General features: G+C 39.8%; 1 protein-coding gene across 2 annotated transcripts in view; it reads left to right on the forward strand.

The window, feature by feature from the left end:
* TBC1D5 (TBC1 domain family member 5) overlaps nucleotides 1–14,969 on the forward strand; it is a 490,620-nt gene that overhangs the window by 460,202 nt on the left and 15,449 nt on the right. For both annotated transcript variants that reach the window (XM_019726007.3, XM_074312797.2), the window contains one exon: nucleotides 7,661–7,760. In XM_019726007.3, coding sequence (XP_019581566.3) covers nucleotides 7,661–7,760 — 100 coding nt within the window. The remainder of the gene's footprint in view (nucleotides 1–7,660; nucleotides 7,761–14,969) is intronic.

Below are 14,969 nucleotides of genomic sequence, written 5' to 3' on the forward strand. Positions count from 1 at the left end.
TTAAGACAGGCAGTTTTTAACTTTATAAATTATAAGGAGGAGTATTTTTTTTTTTTTGGTAAAATAGACAAAATTTACCACCTTAACCATTTTTATGTTTACAGTTCATTCACGCTAAATTCTTTCATAATGTTGTACATCCATCTCTATAACTCTTTTCATCTTGTAAAACTAAAACTATATACCCATTCAGCAATAACCTTGTTTTTCCCACACCACCCTGCCCCTGTCAACCATTGTTCTACTTTCTGTCTATATAATTATGACTACTCTAAATACCTCTTATAAATAAAATTATACAGTATTTTCTGTGACTGGCTTATTTCACTTAGCATAACGTCCTCAAGTTCCATCCATGTTGTATCAGGTGTCAATTTCCTTTTTTAAGGCTGACTAATATTCCATTATATGTATAGACCACATTTTGCTCATCTATGCATCTGCTGATGGACACTTGGGTTGCTTCCATGTTTTAGCTATTGTTAATAATGCTGCTATGAACATGGATGTACAGATATCTCTTAAAGACTCTGGTTTTAATTATTTTCAGTATATACCTAGAAGTGGAATTGCTGGATGATGCAATAATTCTATTTTTAATTTTTTGAGGAACATTTTCTATTTTCCACAGCAGCTGTACTATTTTACATTTCCACCAACAGTGCACAAGGGTTCCAATTTCTCCACATCCTCACCAACATTTGTTCTTTTCTGGTTTTGTTTTGTTTGTGTATTTTTAGTTTCAGGTCTACAAAACAACATAATGATTAGACATTTATACCACTCACAAAGTGCCCCCCTCCAATCTACTGTCCCTCTGACATCATACATAGCTGTTACAATTCCATTGACTATTTTCCCTATGCTGTACTCTACATCCCGTGACTATTTTTATAATTGGCAGTTTGTACTTCTTAATCCCTTTCACCTTTTTCACCCATCCTCCCAACCTCCCTCCCATCTGGTGACTATCAGTTTGTTCTGACAGAATCATTCTTTACTTACTACTTTGTAACTTATTTCCCCAGTTAGTATATAATAAGATATTGTTAAATGTTCTCACATGCGAACATTTTGAAAAGTTGCCTAATATTCTGTTTATGAATGTACCACAAGTTATCCATGTCGCCTATCATTAGACATTTAGGATTTGTGTGGATTGTGTGTGTGTTTGTGTGTGTGTGTGTGTGTGTGTGTGTGTGTGTGTGTGTGTACATGTTGCCATTGAATATGTGATGAATATGCTGGGAGTTATGAATTTGCATATATCCATAGTTCCTTGGAATAACTTTCTAGAATTATATTAATAGAGACAACTACAAAATGAACATTTATTAAGTGTTTCTCCTATGCAAAGTACTTCACCTGGAACATCTCACGTAATCTAATTCTCCAGCAATCATATGAAGTAGGAATTATTATTATTATTATCCTCATTTTATAGACAGGACACTGAGGCTCAGAGAGCTTTGCTACCTGGTCAGGGTGACAGAGTTGGGACGTGCTGGCACAGTGTGTACTGATTCTGGGGCTTCTGACCCTATTCCACTTGCTCTTCAGCATGGTTGTACTGCTTCACACACTCATACCACATATTTTTACACTCCTAAAAAGTCTTCTTCGTCGTCGTCTTCCGTTTTTCTCTGGTGGTGTCTTCCTCTGCTGACACCAGATGCTCTGGCTTGGTTTCCGTCCACACCATGTGCGTGTGGCCCTCGTGTGCACCACATCTTCCTCAGAACATCCATGGCCTTCCCACTTTTTTTTCCTCGAGACTTTCCGTTTCCTTCACTTCCCACTTCTTGTTCACCCATCTGTTCGAAAAAGACTGGGTGTCTTTCCTGTCTTCTGGTGTCTATTACGAGCCTGTTCCTACTGCCTGCAGTAGATGTCGGTTCTCTTGTCTGCGTCTCTCGTGATCTGAAGACACTCACTTGGAAACTAAGCAGAACTGCACCCTGGTGCTCTTCCTGCCTGACTTTCTCCCAAACCAAGGACCTGGGGTTTTACTTACTCCACGGACAGCGACAGTGCTGCAGCTCTTATAGGCGTTAGGAGTATGGTGCATGTTAGGGGCAGTGGCCATCACAGTCTACACATCAGACCCCAGACCCCAAAACATAATTATCTGAACTAAAAATGTAATGAATGGGATTGAAAGGGAAGGGAAGGGAAGCCTTTCTGCCAGACCTCAGCTTCTGCTATTCATGCTCTGGCTTTGACCATGTCACACCCTTTTCTTTCTGACTCCACTTCTTTGTTTACTGGATCCTTGCCTCCTAAAACATCATTTATCCATCATTTCTTCTGGGCCAAATCCCTTCTTCTTGAAGACCCATCAAAAATGATACCTCTTCCAGAAAAATCTGCTTTCATTTCCACCCCTACAAATTAGAAGTCATCTGCCCTCCCCAGAATTGTGCAGGCTCCTCTTTCATACCTTGTGCAGAACTTACCCTACTCTTCTCTTGGCTTTATGTACAGGTCTTACTTACCTCCTTCTAAATTTATAGAGGTCAAAATTCATGCCTCATTCATTATTGTATTTCCCCACAAGGCCTAATACAATATAAATTAACATATTGAGTAAATTAATGAATAAGTGAATAAATAATAAACTATAAAAGCTTATTCTATTAACCAAGAAGTAGCAGAAAACCATGGAAGAATTTAGCAGAATTGATATATAAAATCTATACATTATAAAATCATTTAAACAACTGAGATGTGTAACATTTGAATAGAAGAGTAATGATGCATCAGCTATTTGGGGGTGAATGGTGGTGGAAACACCACTTTTTAAAAAGCAAATTCAAAAAACACATTTCTTGAGATAGACTCTAAACGAAAATTATTCAGTGAACAACAAAACAGAATTCAGCCACTTATACCTAAATTTTTTTGAAGGAAAACGATTTAGTAAGCAATTTGGAGTTAGTACCTAACACTGCCATTGGTGAATCTCTCTTAAAGGAAACTGAGATACGAGATTAAACATTGAAAGGACGATAGTAATTAAGCCTAAGAACTAATGTGTACACAGGGAAGAAATGGGAGCAGGGAGCCAAGGGTCTTGGGTTCTCAAATAGCTGTCTAAATCTTGCATACAATTCCAGAGAATTGGGCTTACAAAGGAGGAGACCACATTTCATGTAGCAGATAATGAGAGAATCTGCGTCATAGGTTTGTTGTGGGGAGTAAATGAGTTAGTGCCTGCAGAACTCAATGTCTGAAATGTTGTAATCGCTATAGAAAGGTTAGATGCTAGTTGTTCGTCTCTCCTCATCTTCTGGTCCTTCCCTAGAGGACTGTCTAGGGAAGGTGATGTGTTGCACACAGTCGTCTGCATGTGACCCTTCATAATTTTCCATCAGTGTCTTGCTTTGCACATCAATTTGCTCTCCAGAACTTAAGAGAGTGATGGGCTCGAAAGCCCTAATTAATCTTTCTGGGCTAAGCCACATAGAGGTTTTTAAACCGGAAACCAGTATTTTCCAACAGTGAATCATAAAACCCTGTACTTAAAATGCATTTCACTGTTTTGACCTGATTATTAATTTAAAAAAAAAAAAGAATAAATATTTTTACTGAGTACCTACTCTGTGCCAGATACTCTCCATCTCAGTTTGTTCTTCCCACAATCCTGCTAGGCGGAGGCGAGGGGACCAAGATATTGAGGAACTTGTCCAAGATTATATAGCTAGTAACTGGCAGAAAGTGCATTTGAACCCAGGTGTGTTTGCTCCAGAATTCCATCTTGCTCCACCATAGTCCTTCATGGAATGGAAGGCAGAGCATAATTGCAAAAGTAAGTACAGTTAGTCCTCACTTAGCATCCTCAGTAGGTTCTATAACTTTTGTTTGTTTGTTTGTTTCTTTTTTTTTTTTATTAAATTTATTGGGGTGACAATTGTTAGTAAAATTACATAGATTTCAGGTGTATAATTCTGTTATAGATGATGTAATACAGGTTCTATAACTTTAAGTGAAACAACGTATAACACAACTGATTTTACCGTAGGGTAATTGATAAAAACAAGAGTTCCCATGGCATCTCATCAACTTTATAACGAAAAGACACTATTCGAGGACCTGCTGTATAATAAACATTTCTCTTTAGTGTCTTATTTATACATAAAAATTACACTAACTGGTTTTTTTCATAAAACCTCAAGGCAATTAGCCAAGTATTTGTTTTTGATTACAGAGGACCAATTTAATGAAAACAAACAACTAAAGCTGTCAGTGTTTAAAGAATGTTAGTTGGAAAGAGAGTGGAGTAAGAGAAGCTAAGATAGAAATGTGAAGTCACTTCCCACAATTTTAGAAGCTTGATTCTTGCCTCTCTCTTTTATCTGTAATTATATAATATAGTGAAGGATAAATGACAGCCACCCTTTGCCTCCAAGTTGCCACTTCTATTTATAAAGTCTGAGTGATAGTTGAAGGGTTTAGGAATGTTTTAAGATTAAGCAAACTCAAGAGGATACACCAGATTTCTAACTTCCAAATGGAAGGAGTTCTTGGGCTCCTCAACCTGTTTTAACCATATGCTCTTCATATCTTATATAGTTGGGTCTTTGTGTGAACTTTCCTTTGAAAAAAAGGTTTAAACGAATGAAAGTTGCCATTTTCTACAGTATAGATTCCATTTGCATTGAGGTTTACTTGGGATTTAGACAAGCAAGATGCTCTCCACATGCCACCAGAGCCCTAAGCTAAACTGCAGACTTGGAAACTGTTTTACATTTCCACACGCTCTGGGCTGCTGTGGTCTCAGGGCTGCCCTATACACTTGTGCAAATTTTGCACTGCACAATTTAGAGGGCACCAATTCCATCACATTTTTATTACAATAACATTCCTGGTATCACAATAAAGTGTTCTGAGGAAGAGACCCCCTCTAAGCTACATACTTCCCTCCAGCTGTCGGACGCCTCACCACCGGGCCTTTATCTCCTCTAAAGAGTCTCCTCTGAAGCTCTTCTTCCCTCCCAGCTTTTAAAATGAAAATAAACTGCATAAAATAAATCCAGTTAGGTAGGAATAACTGCTGGGGATTAAGATTCCCAAGGGCCTTTACGTTTTAAAAGAAGTGATGGCTTAATCCAAATTAATATATAGAGTAAATAGAGACGCTGTTTTGAAACCAGGAGGCAGTGCGTTCCTAGGGCCCTTTATCTACTCTGGGTTGTCAGCACCCCAACTGGTAATCCCATGCAAGGAAAAACTCAGGCCGCAGCTGGGCCCCCTTCTTTTAACTAACTGTCAAGCTCTCACCTCAGTATAGTGCTAGACTCATCCAGTTAGTTGGGTTTGTGTCTGTAACACATTGAAACGATGACTTGTTCAGTAGAAGGCACAGGAGGCAGGGGCCAGGATTCCCAGAGCAATTATTCTTATTTAATTAAAAGATTTTCATGTACTCTCCCTCATATTCTAGTAATTTATATAGTTTTCTTATTCCAACTACAAGTTTGTAAGCTCCTGGAGAGCAAAGCATCTGACTTGTACCTTTTCCAGAGAGTGCTGAATTTAGGCCCATGTTGGGTAGAGGGTTACTTAAAGTCACATGGCTTACAAATGGCAGGATCAGAAATAGAACTCAAATTTCCCTATGCCACATACCAACCTAGTGTTCTTTCCATTCTACCACTGTTTCAGTTCATCTGTTGCTGCATAACAAAGTACTCTAAAAGTCCACCCCTTAAAACAACAACACTGTTCTTTCTCATAGGTTTATGGGTCGGGCATTCGGAAGCTTTGGTTGGGCTGTTCTCAAGCTCCACAGGATGTTGACTGGGTCACTCAGTTGGCTGGCTTCAGATGGCTTGGGCCGAAAGGTCCAGTAAGACTTCTCTCATATGTCTCAAACCTCAGTGCTTCTCCTGTGGCTTCTTCCACATTTTCTCTCCTCTCAGTATTCCAGCCTGAACTTCTCCACAACATGGTAGCTATCTGCCTTCCTCTAGTACAAGTAAGAAGTAAGCAAGAGTTGGCAGGCCTTTTACACTAGCCCAAAGCTGACAGTTTAACGTCTGCTGCATTCTCTGGATCAATGCAAGTCAAAGGCTAATCCAGATTCAAGAGGAAGGAAGTAGATTTTACCTCTTGATGAGTGGAACAGCATGTACATGAGGGAAACAATTGATGGCCGCCATCTTTGGAGACTAACCACAGCCATAGTTCACCAACTTGTAGTCTTCTTTCTCTGATTCTGACAGTGTCTTTATAGGAAAGGGAAACTCAAGCCTGTGCAGAAAAAAGGGGGGAAAAGAAGAAAAATACCCTGAAACACCCCATCCTTTTCCACCTTAAAACCCAGACAAAGAGTTGGGAAGGTGGTACCACCTACCTACCGGCCCCTGTAATCATTCCTTGGCTGAGCTCCTTCTGGTTGCATTTGTCTTTATTTGAGTATCAAAGGAGAGGCAGCTATACTTCGTGGGATATGCAAAGAACATGGTTAGTGCTTGTGTAATCCTACGGTGGGCACTTGACAATAATTTGTTTTTAGAGCTACTGCTATGTCTGTTTTCTGTGTCAAGCATTTAAATGCGTATTCCTAAGGGCTCATTTCTCCATGCTGCAATTGGAAACAGTACTTTCCAGTACTGCATATGTGTGTTGCTAAAATGGAATACACCTACAAGTAACCTTTTCAACTGTTAATTTCCATCTATAAGTCAAATTATACTCATTCTCTAAGGAAAAGCATATCTTGGTAGGTTTCTCCTCCCTTCTTATTAATGACACAAGATTTTTATGTGAAAGGACAAGTATCAAAAACTGAAAAAAGAATGTTCTAGTGTATTCCAGCTCTGAAAACATCTTTTCTTTGTATTCTCACTAACTTGGTTTAAAATATCCTACCTAATGAGTATTATTCTCTTTCTCTGAGAAAAACTCCCTTAATCTTTCTAATTTCCTTGGGAAATTTTTTTGCGTATATTATTTTTTCCTTAAAAAAAAACAAAACAGGCTTTATCCTTTTGTTACAGTTAGATTGGCTTTTACCATTTAGATAATTACTCAACCCAGAGTATTTTTCCTAGAAACAATCAAATAAATAAAATGCTCTAGTGTCATATCAAGAGAGGAAATGTAAGAGCAGCTATTTATAGACTGCAGGAGCAAAACTTTTCCAAGTGCTTTGGGGAATCTCACTTTTTAAGAGATTATCATAGTCTGGAAAGTGGTAAGATTTGTCTTATACAAATGGAAATCTTTGGTTTCCCAAATGTGTGTGAGAGAAAATGTAATTTTTTTGTAGCAGCTGCCTAGGGAGTATGGTTCGCTGAAATCCAATTTACTCTCCCAATTTGTGTGGCTCAATAGTTACTGAAGATATTTTATGTACTTTTTTTTATACAAGGTTGTATGTATAAACATTATACAAGGTTGTATGTATAAACATTTATACATGGCACAAAGCTAGCACTCAGGAAAAGTCCAGATTTTTTTTAAACCTCCATTTTACCTTTTCTCTATTTTAGTGGCAGTGGCAGTGGTGGGTTTGGTCTTATTTGCTGTTTTCTTTTGTTTTATATTGAACTGAGAAGACATTGTGCCTCTTTAAAATAATTCATATCATTTGAAGAACGTTGGGGATTTTATTTTATTTTTTTTAATGTCTGTATCTTTATCCCCTTCATTTTAGGAAGAAGAATTAGAAGCCCAAATTTCCTTCCTTCAGGGACAGTTGAATGACCTGGATGCCATGTGCAAATACTGTGCGAAGGTGATGGACACTCATCTTGGTGAGTGAACTACTTTGGCCCTGGGAACAATGGTGGTCACACCAGTAATAGCCAGCAGGCCCTGTGGTAATAATTACGTCATGCAATCCTCACATGGGGAAAAGAAGAAAAATACCCTGAAACACCCCATCCTTTTGGTAGAAATACTGTCACTATCCCCATTGTATAGATGAAGAAACTGAAACACGAGATTAACACATTTTCCAAGGTTATATATCTATTAACTAGAGTAGAAATTCAGAATCAAGCCATCTGACTATGGCTTTCAACTCTTAACTGCTACACTACCTTTGAAAGTATCTATCTTCCTCAAACCAAAATAAAATATTGAGCTTTCAAGATCAAACCGTCAACTCTACTAGTGTGCCAACCTGGCTATAATCACTAACTAATAATATTTTGACAGGGCTTTCTTTATTTTTTTAAATATATATATGTTTTTAACCACCTACGTGAAATGCATGTCAGGACCACGTAACCTTTCCTTACTTCTGACTGTTCTTATATTCTAAGAAATGTCCTAGTTTGAAGTTCAGTTTACATGTGAGCCATACATATGTTACATTCGATTCTTCTGGCAATGCTCTCTCTACATTTGTGGAAGTTCTGTATTTTGTATTGGAAACGGTCTCTGCTGAATATCTAAGTATTACTTCAGTAACTCCATGATGCTTGCAAAAGCATTTATAATACATATTGTTACTATTTCTCAGCCCACTTATGGACATCCTTTCTCCACTCTGCAGTGTCTGTAGTTTGGGAACAAATTAGGAAAACAATAATTGAACTCTAATGGAAATGGCCAATATGCTGCTCTGTGAGTGTGGAGAAATGGCAATACCAAGTATTCTAAGAAATCAGGATGCATCCACCTACGAGGGGAAACCAAAGAGAATCCACCAAGGCCCCTTCCTACTGGCAGGGGCCCTGAGAGTGGCCCAACCCTGGGGCCGTCTCTGAAGGTCAGCTCTCTAGAGGTCTTGGACTCCATCAGTCTCTCAGCCTGGAGGTCACGAGTCCATTGCATATGGCCAGAATGGCTGTCATTTGGGTGTTGCCTAAACCATCCTTGCCTCTCTAGCAAGTAATAAATGTTCTCTTACGGATTTCAAGAGATGCTTACCTAGATGTCTGGCTGCCTACCAGTAGTATCTTATTAGTCAGCTGGCTGGGCCCTATTTTATTCTCAGCCTTATCTCTACTCTCTGGGCCACTCCTTCAGAGAAAGGGTTCAAGAGGAGGAAACAGCAGGAGAAACCCTGGTACGTGATCAAAAGTGTAGTATCTCTCATCACAGCAAGAAACATCACCCCTGTGACATCTGACTCTACCCCTTCAAAACTATGTTTATGCTGCTTTATGATCATTTTTATATGGAGCTAAGTTTACATGAATCTCATAGCATCACACTTTAAAATGCATCAAAAAAAAGTAATGAAGAGATAGTTTACATATAAATGACTAATATAATTTTAATTAATTAATTTTAAAGAATGTGTGTGTGTGTGTGTGTGTACACATGTGTGTTTTTGTGGGGGGAGGGGTTGTTTTGTTTTGCTTCTCTGCCTACATGGGGACCTTTGCATTACTTGGTTTGAGTTTTTACCAAAGTAGGAGAACAAAGAAATGACTGAGAGAAAGATTTACTGGAACTTTAGAAAATCCATTAGGAAATTTCCAAGTTGTTTGGTCCACATGGCAACTTTTAAGACAGCTTTGCTTAAGCCTCAGAATTTCCCAACAGCTTTTGTTCTGATTTTGGTCTTCCAGTGAGCACTAAAGGAGCATTCTCTCACTGCATGGGAGGGGAAACACTTTAATTAAAAAAAAAAAAAAAGAAAAAAAGCCCATACCAGCTGTGAGTTTTCATCTAACCACAAAACTAGATTTGTTTTTGTGTGTACGTTTCACTTTCGGCCAGAATCCCTTCACATAGCTGTTGACTTCTTTTTGGCATATAAATAGCGTGACTGCATTTTTAAAGTGGGGTTGAGGGATTCTACAAAGAATTCCTGGCCCCAGGGTCCACAGATGCATTTCAGTTCATCTGCATATTATAGAATTGGTTTATTAATGGGTATTCCTGTGTTGTAGGCAATTTTGAGTCTAAGCAAATATTTTAGGAAAACATAAAGATTAAATAAGGCGAAGCTTTTGATTTACTTTTATTATATTTCCTTTAAAAATGACTTTAATACCCTAGTATTTTTCCATATGTTTTCTATTTTTCCTGATTATTAAAATATTATGAAATTGGAACAACTGAAATACCCATTAGAAAGTGATTGAGTATAATATTGTAATGCAATCTTTATAAAGATTAAAATACTTATTTTGTTAACATAGATGTTCATGATATATTAAGTGAATAAAGCAGGTGCAGAATAGTGTATATTGATGTGAAAATAACTGTTACCAGTGGTTGCCTGGGTGAGAGGAAGTTTATAGAGGGACTTTCCAAGAGACCTAATCTTCTATGCTTGGGAAATGCAAGACAGTCCGTGAAAATCTGTAGATGGTGTAAGTGCATGTAACTAGCACCTGGGGGTGAAGCTTTACACGGCAGGCCAGAGGCAGCTGTCAGAGTGGCTGGACAGACATCTGAGAAAGAGGGACCCATATGGCATCAAACGGACAAAGTTATAACCAGGCACTATCACTCCTTAGTTCTGCCTGATTATGATTGTGCCCTCTGATATAATTTGGAGACAAAATTATCTATCTTGCCAGTTTGTTGTCAAGATAATGTATGTTTCAAGCCCAGCACAAGGCATGGCCCAGAGTGAGGATTCAACGCAAATCCTCCCTTCTTTCCCCTTCACTCTGAACTGTCCCATCTCAGGAAGATCCTGAGACTCATCCAGCCCGTGACCAGAGAGCTGAGTGGTGACTTGTCTAGGTGGCCATACCAGGTTAATGGAAGAGCTGGGACCAGTGCCACGTTTCCCAACACCTCACTGAATATCCCTTTATCAAAGTCTGCAGAAAGCTGGTAGCATGTGGATGTGTTGGTTCTGAGGTGGTGTGTGTGTGGTCCTTGAACAAGAGTAGCTTGCACTGCGCAGCTGACGTGAGCATTGCTGGGCCTCCGTCATACCCTGGGCCGCAGTGGGAGCTGTGAGTGCTGCCTCAGAAACTTCTCCCAGGTCATACTTCTCTGCATCCTTTCCTAACGTGAATCGTTTTCGCCAAGTTCCTTTCATTTCAAGAGAATTCCATTATCATCGTACGTGTTTATCATCGGACATGTAGTAATATCTTAAAATGTCAAGTACCGCTTAAGGCTACTATTATAACTGATAGAACAAATAGAGAGAAAAGCTTCTCAGTTAAGAATTATATAAAGGCATTTGTTCAACTGGTCCTTTAATTATAGAGGCAATAAAATTGATAGGTTAGCAGTATTTCCTTATGGATCTGGAACCCAAAACAGAGAGAGTATTTGTTTTATCAAAACTCGACCGCAATTCTAATTTTATTACCTCCACAGAATTGAACTATTTGAAGTCAAAGATTTAGAGACAGGAATTAAAAATATTAATAAGTTTTATTAAATCTGAACTTTTCCTGTCGACTTCAGAGGACTTTTTTATGTGTTCATTTTTCTGTTGCTATAGTTACTCCCCTTCCTGTCATCCTGACAGTTGAGTTGAAAGCCATCAGCAGTCCTGTGTTAACCCTGAGCCTGCGCTCAGGCTATTTTTAGATTTGCTGTACTTCACATGTAATTGCACGTGGGTGAACAGCCCTTCTCTGATCTGTGAGCAGCTGGGCTAAGCTGCCAGCTGTTCACAGGAGTATGAGCTGCTCACCCTACTGGCCTCTAATGCCCACACCTGCCTGCTCCCAGGAGAGGTATTTCCATCATTTGTTTTGTATTTAGACGCTGGTTTCCAGCAGCTTGCCCTCCATTGCTGGTACATACAAACAATGGGAGGGTTCAATGAAATGAATTCAGAGAAATTACATTTTCCATGCTCTTGCTGAGAGTACGGTAGCTCATAGGATCTTAGAATGTTAAAAATGTGGAAGCCCTAACAGCTCTCTCAGCTGCTCTTCATTTCACAGGTAAGGAAACCAAGGCCTGGGAAGGGTGAGTGACACGCAGCCGGCTGGCACCAGGAGTCCAGACGCAAATCCAGTCCTTGGCTTCTCTTTCACTGATACTTCTCCTGAGGCCACACTTGAATCAGTAGTTGGATTTCAGATCTTCTGCTGTTTTATTGCACACAGCATTACTGATTTTACACTTGTCATAATATTTATGCAAGAATTAGCTGTCAAAGGAGGCCAGTTTTGAAAATTAGTTTATTTGCCTCTGCAAGAACTTTACAAATCCGATTTTCTCATGTTTATAAAAACAACTTTCAATGGACGTCTTTCAATGGAAATGTTCAGTAAGGCAATTAACTAATGACATTTGAAAAACTGAGAGAGAAAATGTGATCACCAGACAGCTTTCTCTCCATGAACCATGCTGTGATAAAAGCTTTTCATAATTATTTTAAGACTCTTAAGTACTACATTTAATTGTGGGCAGCAGAGTCCTCTAGAGGAGGGAAATACACACTTCCACCGAGGATCCTGTTAAAATGCAGATTCTGATTCAGCAGGTCTGATGTGGGCCTGAAGTTCTGCATTTCTAACAACACCCAGTTGACCTGATGTTACTGGCCCATGACAGATGGAAGCAGCAAGGAGCAAGAGAACTTAAAATTATTTGGGCAAAATTCAATGAATGTATTCATTCCCCCACATTCTGGCACACGTGCAGCTCAAGTCTGTAGGCAGAGCGCTCACAGCCTCCCCCAGCTCGCTGATGCACCCTTCAGTCATCTAAAATTCGGGGTTTGGTGTTTTTTTTTTTCAGCCTTTCTGAACTTGTTCTATTCTAGTTGAAGTCTCCCCCACCAATTCATCCCCCACCCGGTTTTATTATCAGAAGACTTGATCAGCATCAACAATTGGTCAGCATCTTCCTCGTACCAACCTTATACCTATTTAGAAAAACCTAGCAAACCGTACACTGTCTTCTCCTATTCTAGGCTAAGATACCGCAACTCTGATCATACGACCTCAGTACAGACTATCCACCCTACATCATTTTATTTTCATTTTCCGGCTCTCTTCCATTTCCCCACATACTTTTCCATAGGAGGAGCCCAAATTGAGTATCTTTCCCTCTTTCTCTTTTTTGAAATATAAATTCCCCAATTTTTCATCTTCCTTAAACTGTCTGGCCACATAGCCTGTTCTCACCCCTCCATACCAGGCTGCCTCTCCATGCCCCCCACTCCCAGCCCTCTCCAGCTAATACCCAATAGACAAAGGATGTATCTACCCCATCTCTGTGGAAACAGGCTTGCTGCCAATTGCTTGAAAGCTCACAGACTTTATGGCCACTGCAAGCATCACAGGCTGAGCTTAAGAGCTTGTGAGTGGGGGGAGGGGAAGCCCAGGATAAGAAAGCTAATGTTCATTGCCTTGGGCCATGTTTAGATCCCCAGCTGAGGAGGGGCACTTAACTGCCACTAGATCCTTCTGTCAGCAACACTTTTATGGCCTGAAATTCACACAAAACGTGTATCCATCTTAAACCCAGTTCAAAGGGTCTTATTTGAATAAATGATATAATTTTACGATAATCTTAACCAAACTACTCTCCTGTCTCATTGCTCCCAAATGAGAGTGCACAATGACAGAACCCCACGATATTTCGTGTTAGTAAGGCCCTCACTATGTCTTCTGTTTTGATTTTTACATACATATTCTGGCAAAGGCATGTAACCATTACTGGAGCTCAGAATCTTTTAAGTTTAAAAATGTATGTCAAGTCTCTTTTTCTGGTTGACTGTAAGGTGACAGCCATGTCATGAATGCAATAGATTTGACTGTAAGGGATCATGCTTGGGTCACTCTCTGGCTGGCAGGGCGGTAAACCCTAAGAGAATAAGACACCAGACGGTAGAGATGAGTGAAGATTTGGCACTCTGCTAAGCACACTCGGTTTACTTGAGAGAACTGTTTAATGACTGTTCTTAAGTATAATGCACGCCACTCTCACCCTTGGATTTCCCTCAGTGATGCTGCTTTCCCAGTACTGAGTTTAGGACTTTCAGCCATTCTGGAAGCTGAATTCAAAATAAGACCCGTGATTATATTTTCTGTGTGATGTGCTTTTTAAGAAAATACTGAGCATGAAGTGCCTGACTCAGCCCTTGGCTCTTAATAGGCCATTAATGAATGTGATTTCCCTTCACCTCCCACCTCCCCTCACCACTTCTCTCTCCGGGATCTGGGTTATGTTAGTGTCCCTTAGTTCTTCATCAGAAATACCTCACCTACATCTGTTTCTCAGGAGATAAAAATCAGACCTGATGCTGCTGGGAAAGCCTCACATGAGTCATTCAGCCAGTACTTACTAAGGACCTGCTCTCTGATGTAAAAATAGGTTCTGGAAATAGGTTGGGGGTAGGGTGAAGTGGAAGAGTGGTAATCTAACATTGAGCTCTGTGTGTATGGAAGAGGTGAGTAAACTTCAAAGTTGGGAGAGAGCACAAAGAGTGTATCTCATCAGAAACCCCAGAAGTGACACACAGCTTCACCTGAAGCAAACTGAAGTCCTCCCAGAGCACAGGTAATCTCCGAAGCTGGGCCAGGTAGGTTTTGAAGTAATAGGGATATAGTGAGCAGAGGACCACATCTGGAACTAGAAGACCTTGGGTCCAGGATTTGCCATGTAGAATTGTGCAGTTTCAGGAAACTTTTAGTCTTTGAGCCTCATCCATGAATTATAGTTCCAAGAGTAAAAAATGAAAGTCCAACAATAGATGCTTTCAGAGGAAAGACTGTTAATGGAAAGCTGATGCTTGAGAACAGTTTTAAGGTGGACTTTGGAGACAAGGAGAGGTGTGGTACCACGAGGAGAATAGGGGGCCTTTTAGAAGAGGAATGGCATTTGCAGGAACACACAGAGATACACACCATACGTTCATTAAAGGGTGAATTTGATGCCCACAGTTTCCTGAACCTGCCTTCTGCCAACATCTGGACAACTGGCACACACTCTGTAAACAGAAATCCCAACAGTCCAGCCAAAGTCATTAGTGACAAATGACAGGTCTGCCCCCTTCCTTGACTAATGGCCAGCTCTGGGCATGCATGTGACCCTAGGTCAACGCTATATTTGACCTCTCTATTTTGTAACAG

Source organism: Rhinolophus sinicus, chromosome 5 (genome assembly GCF_057876585.1).
Source record: "Rhinolophus sinicus isolate RSI-liver-muscle chromosome 5, RSI-T2T, whole genome shotgun sequence".
Taxonomy (NCBI): domain Eukaryota; kingdom Metazoa; phylum Chordata; class Mammalia; order Chiroptera; family Rhinolophidae; genus Rhinolophus; species Rhinolophus sinicus.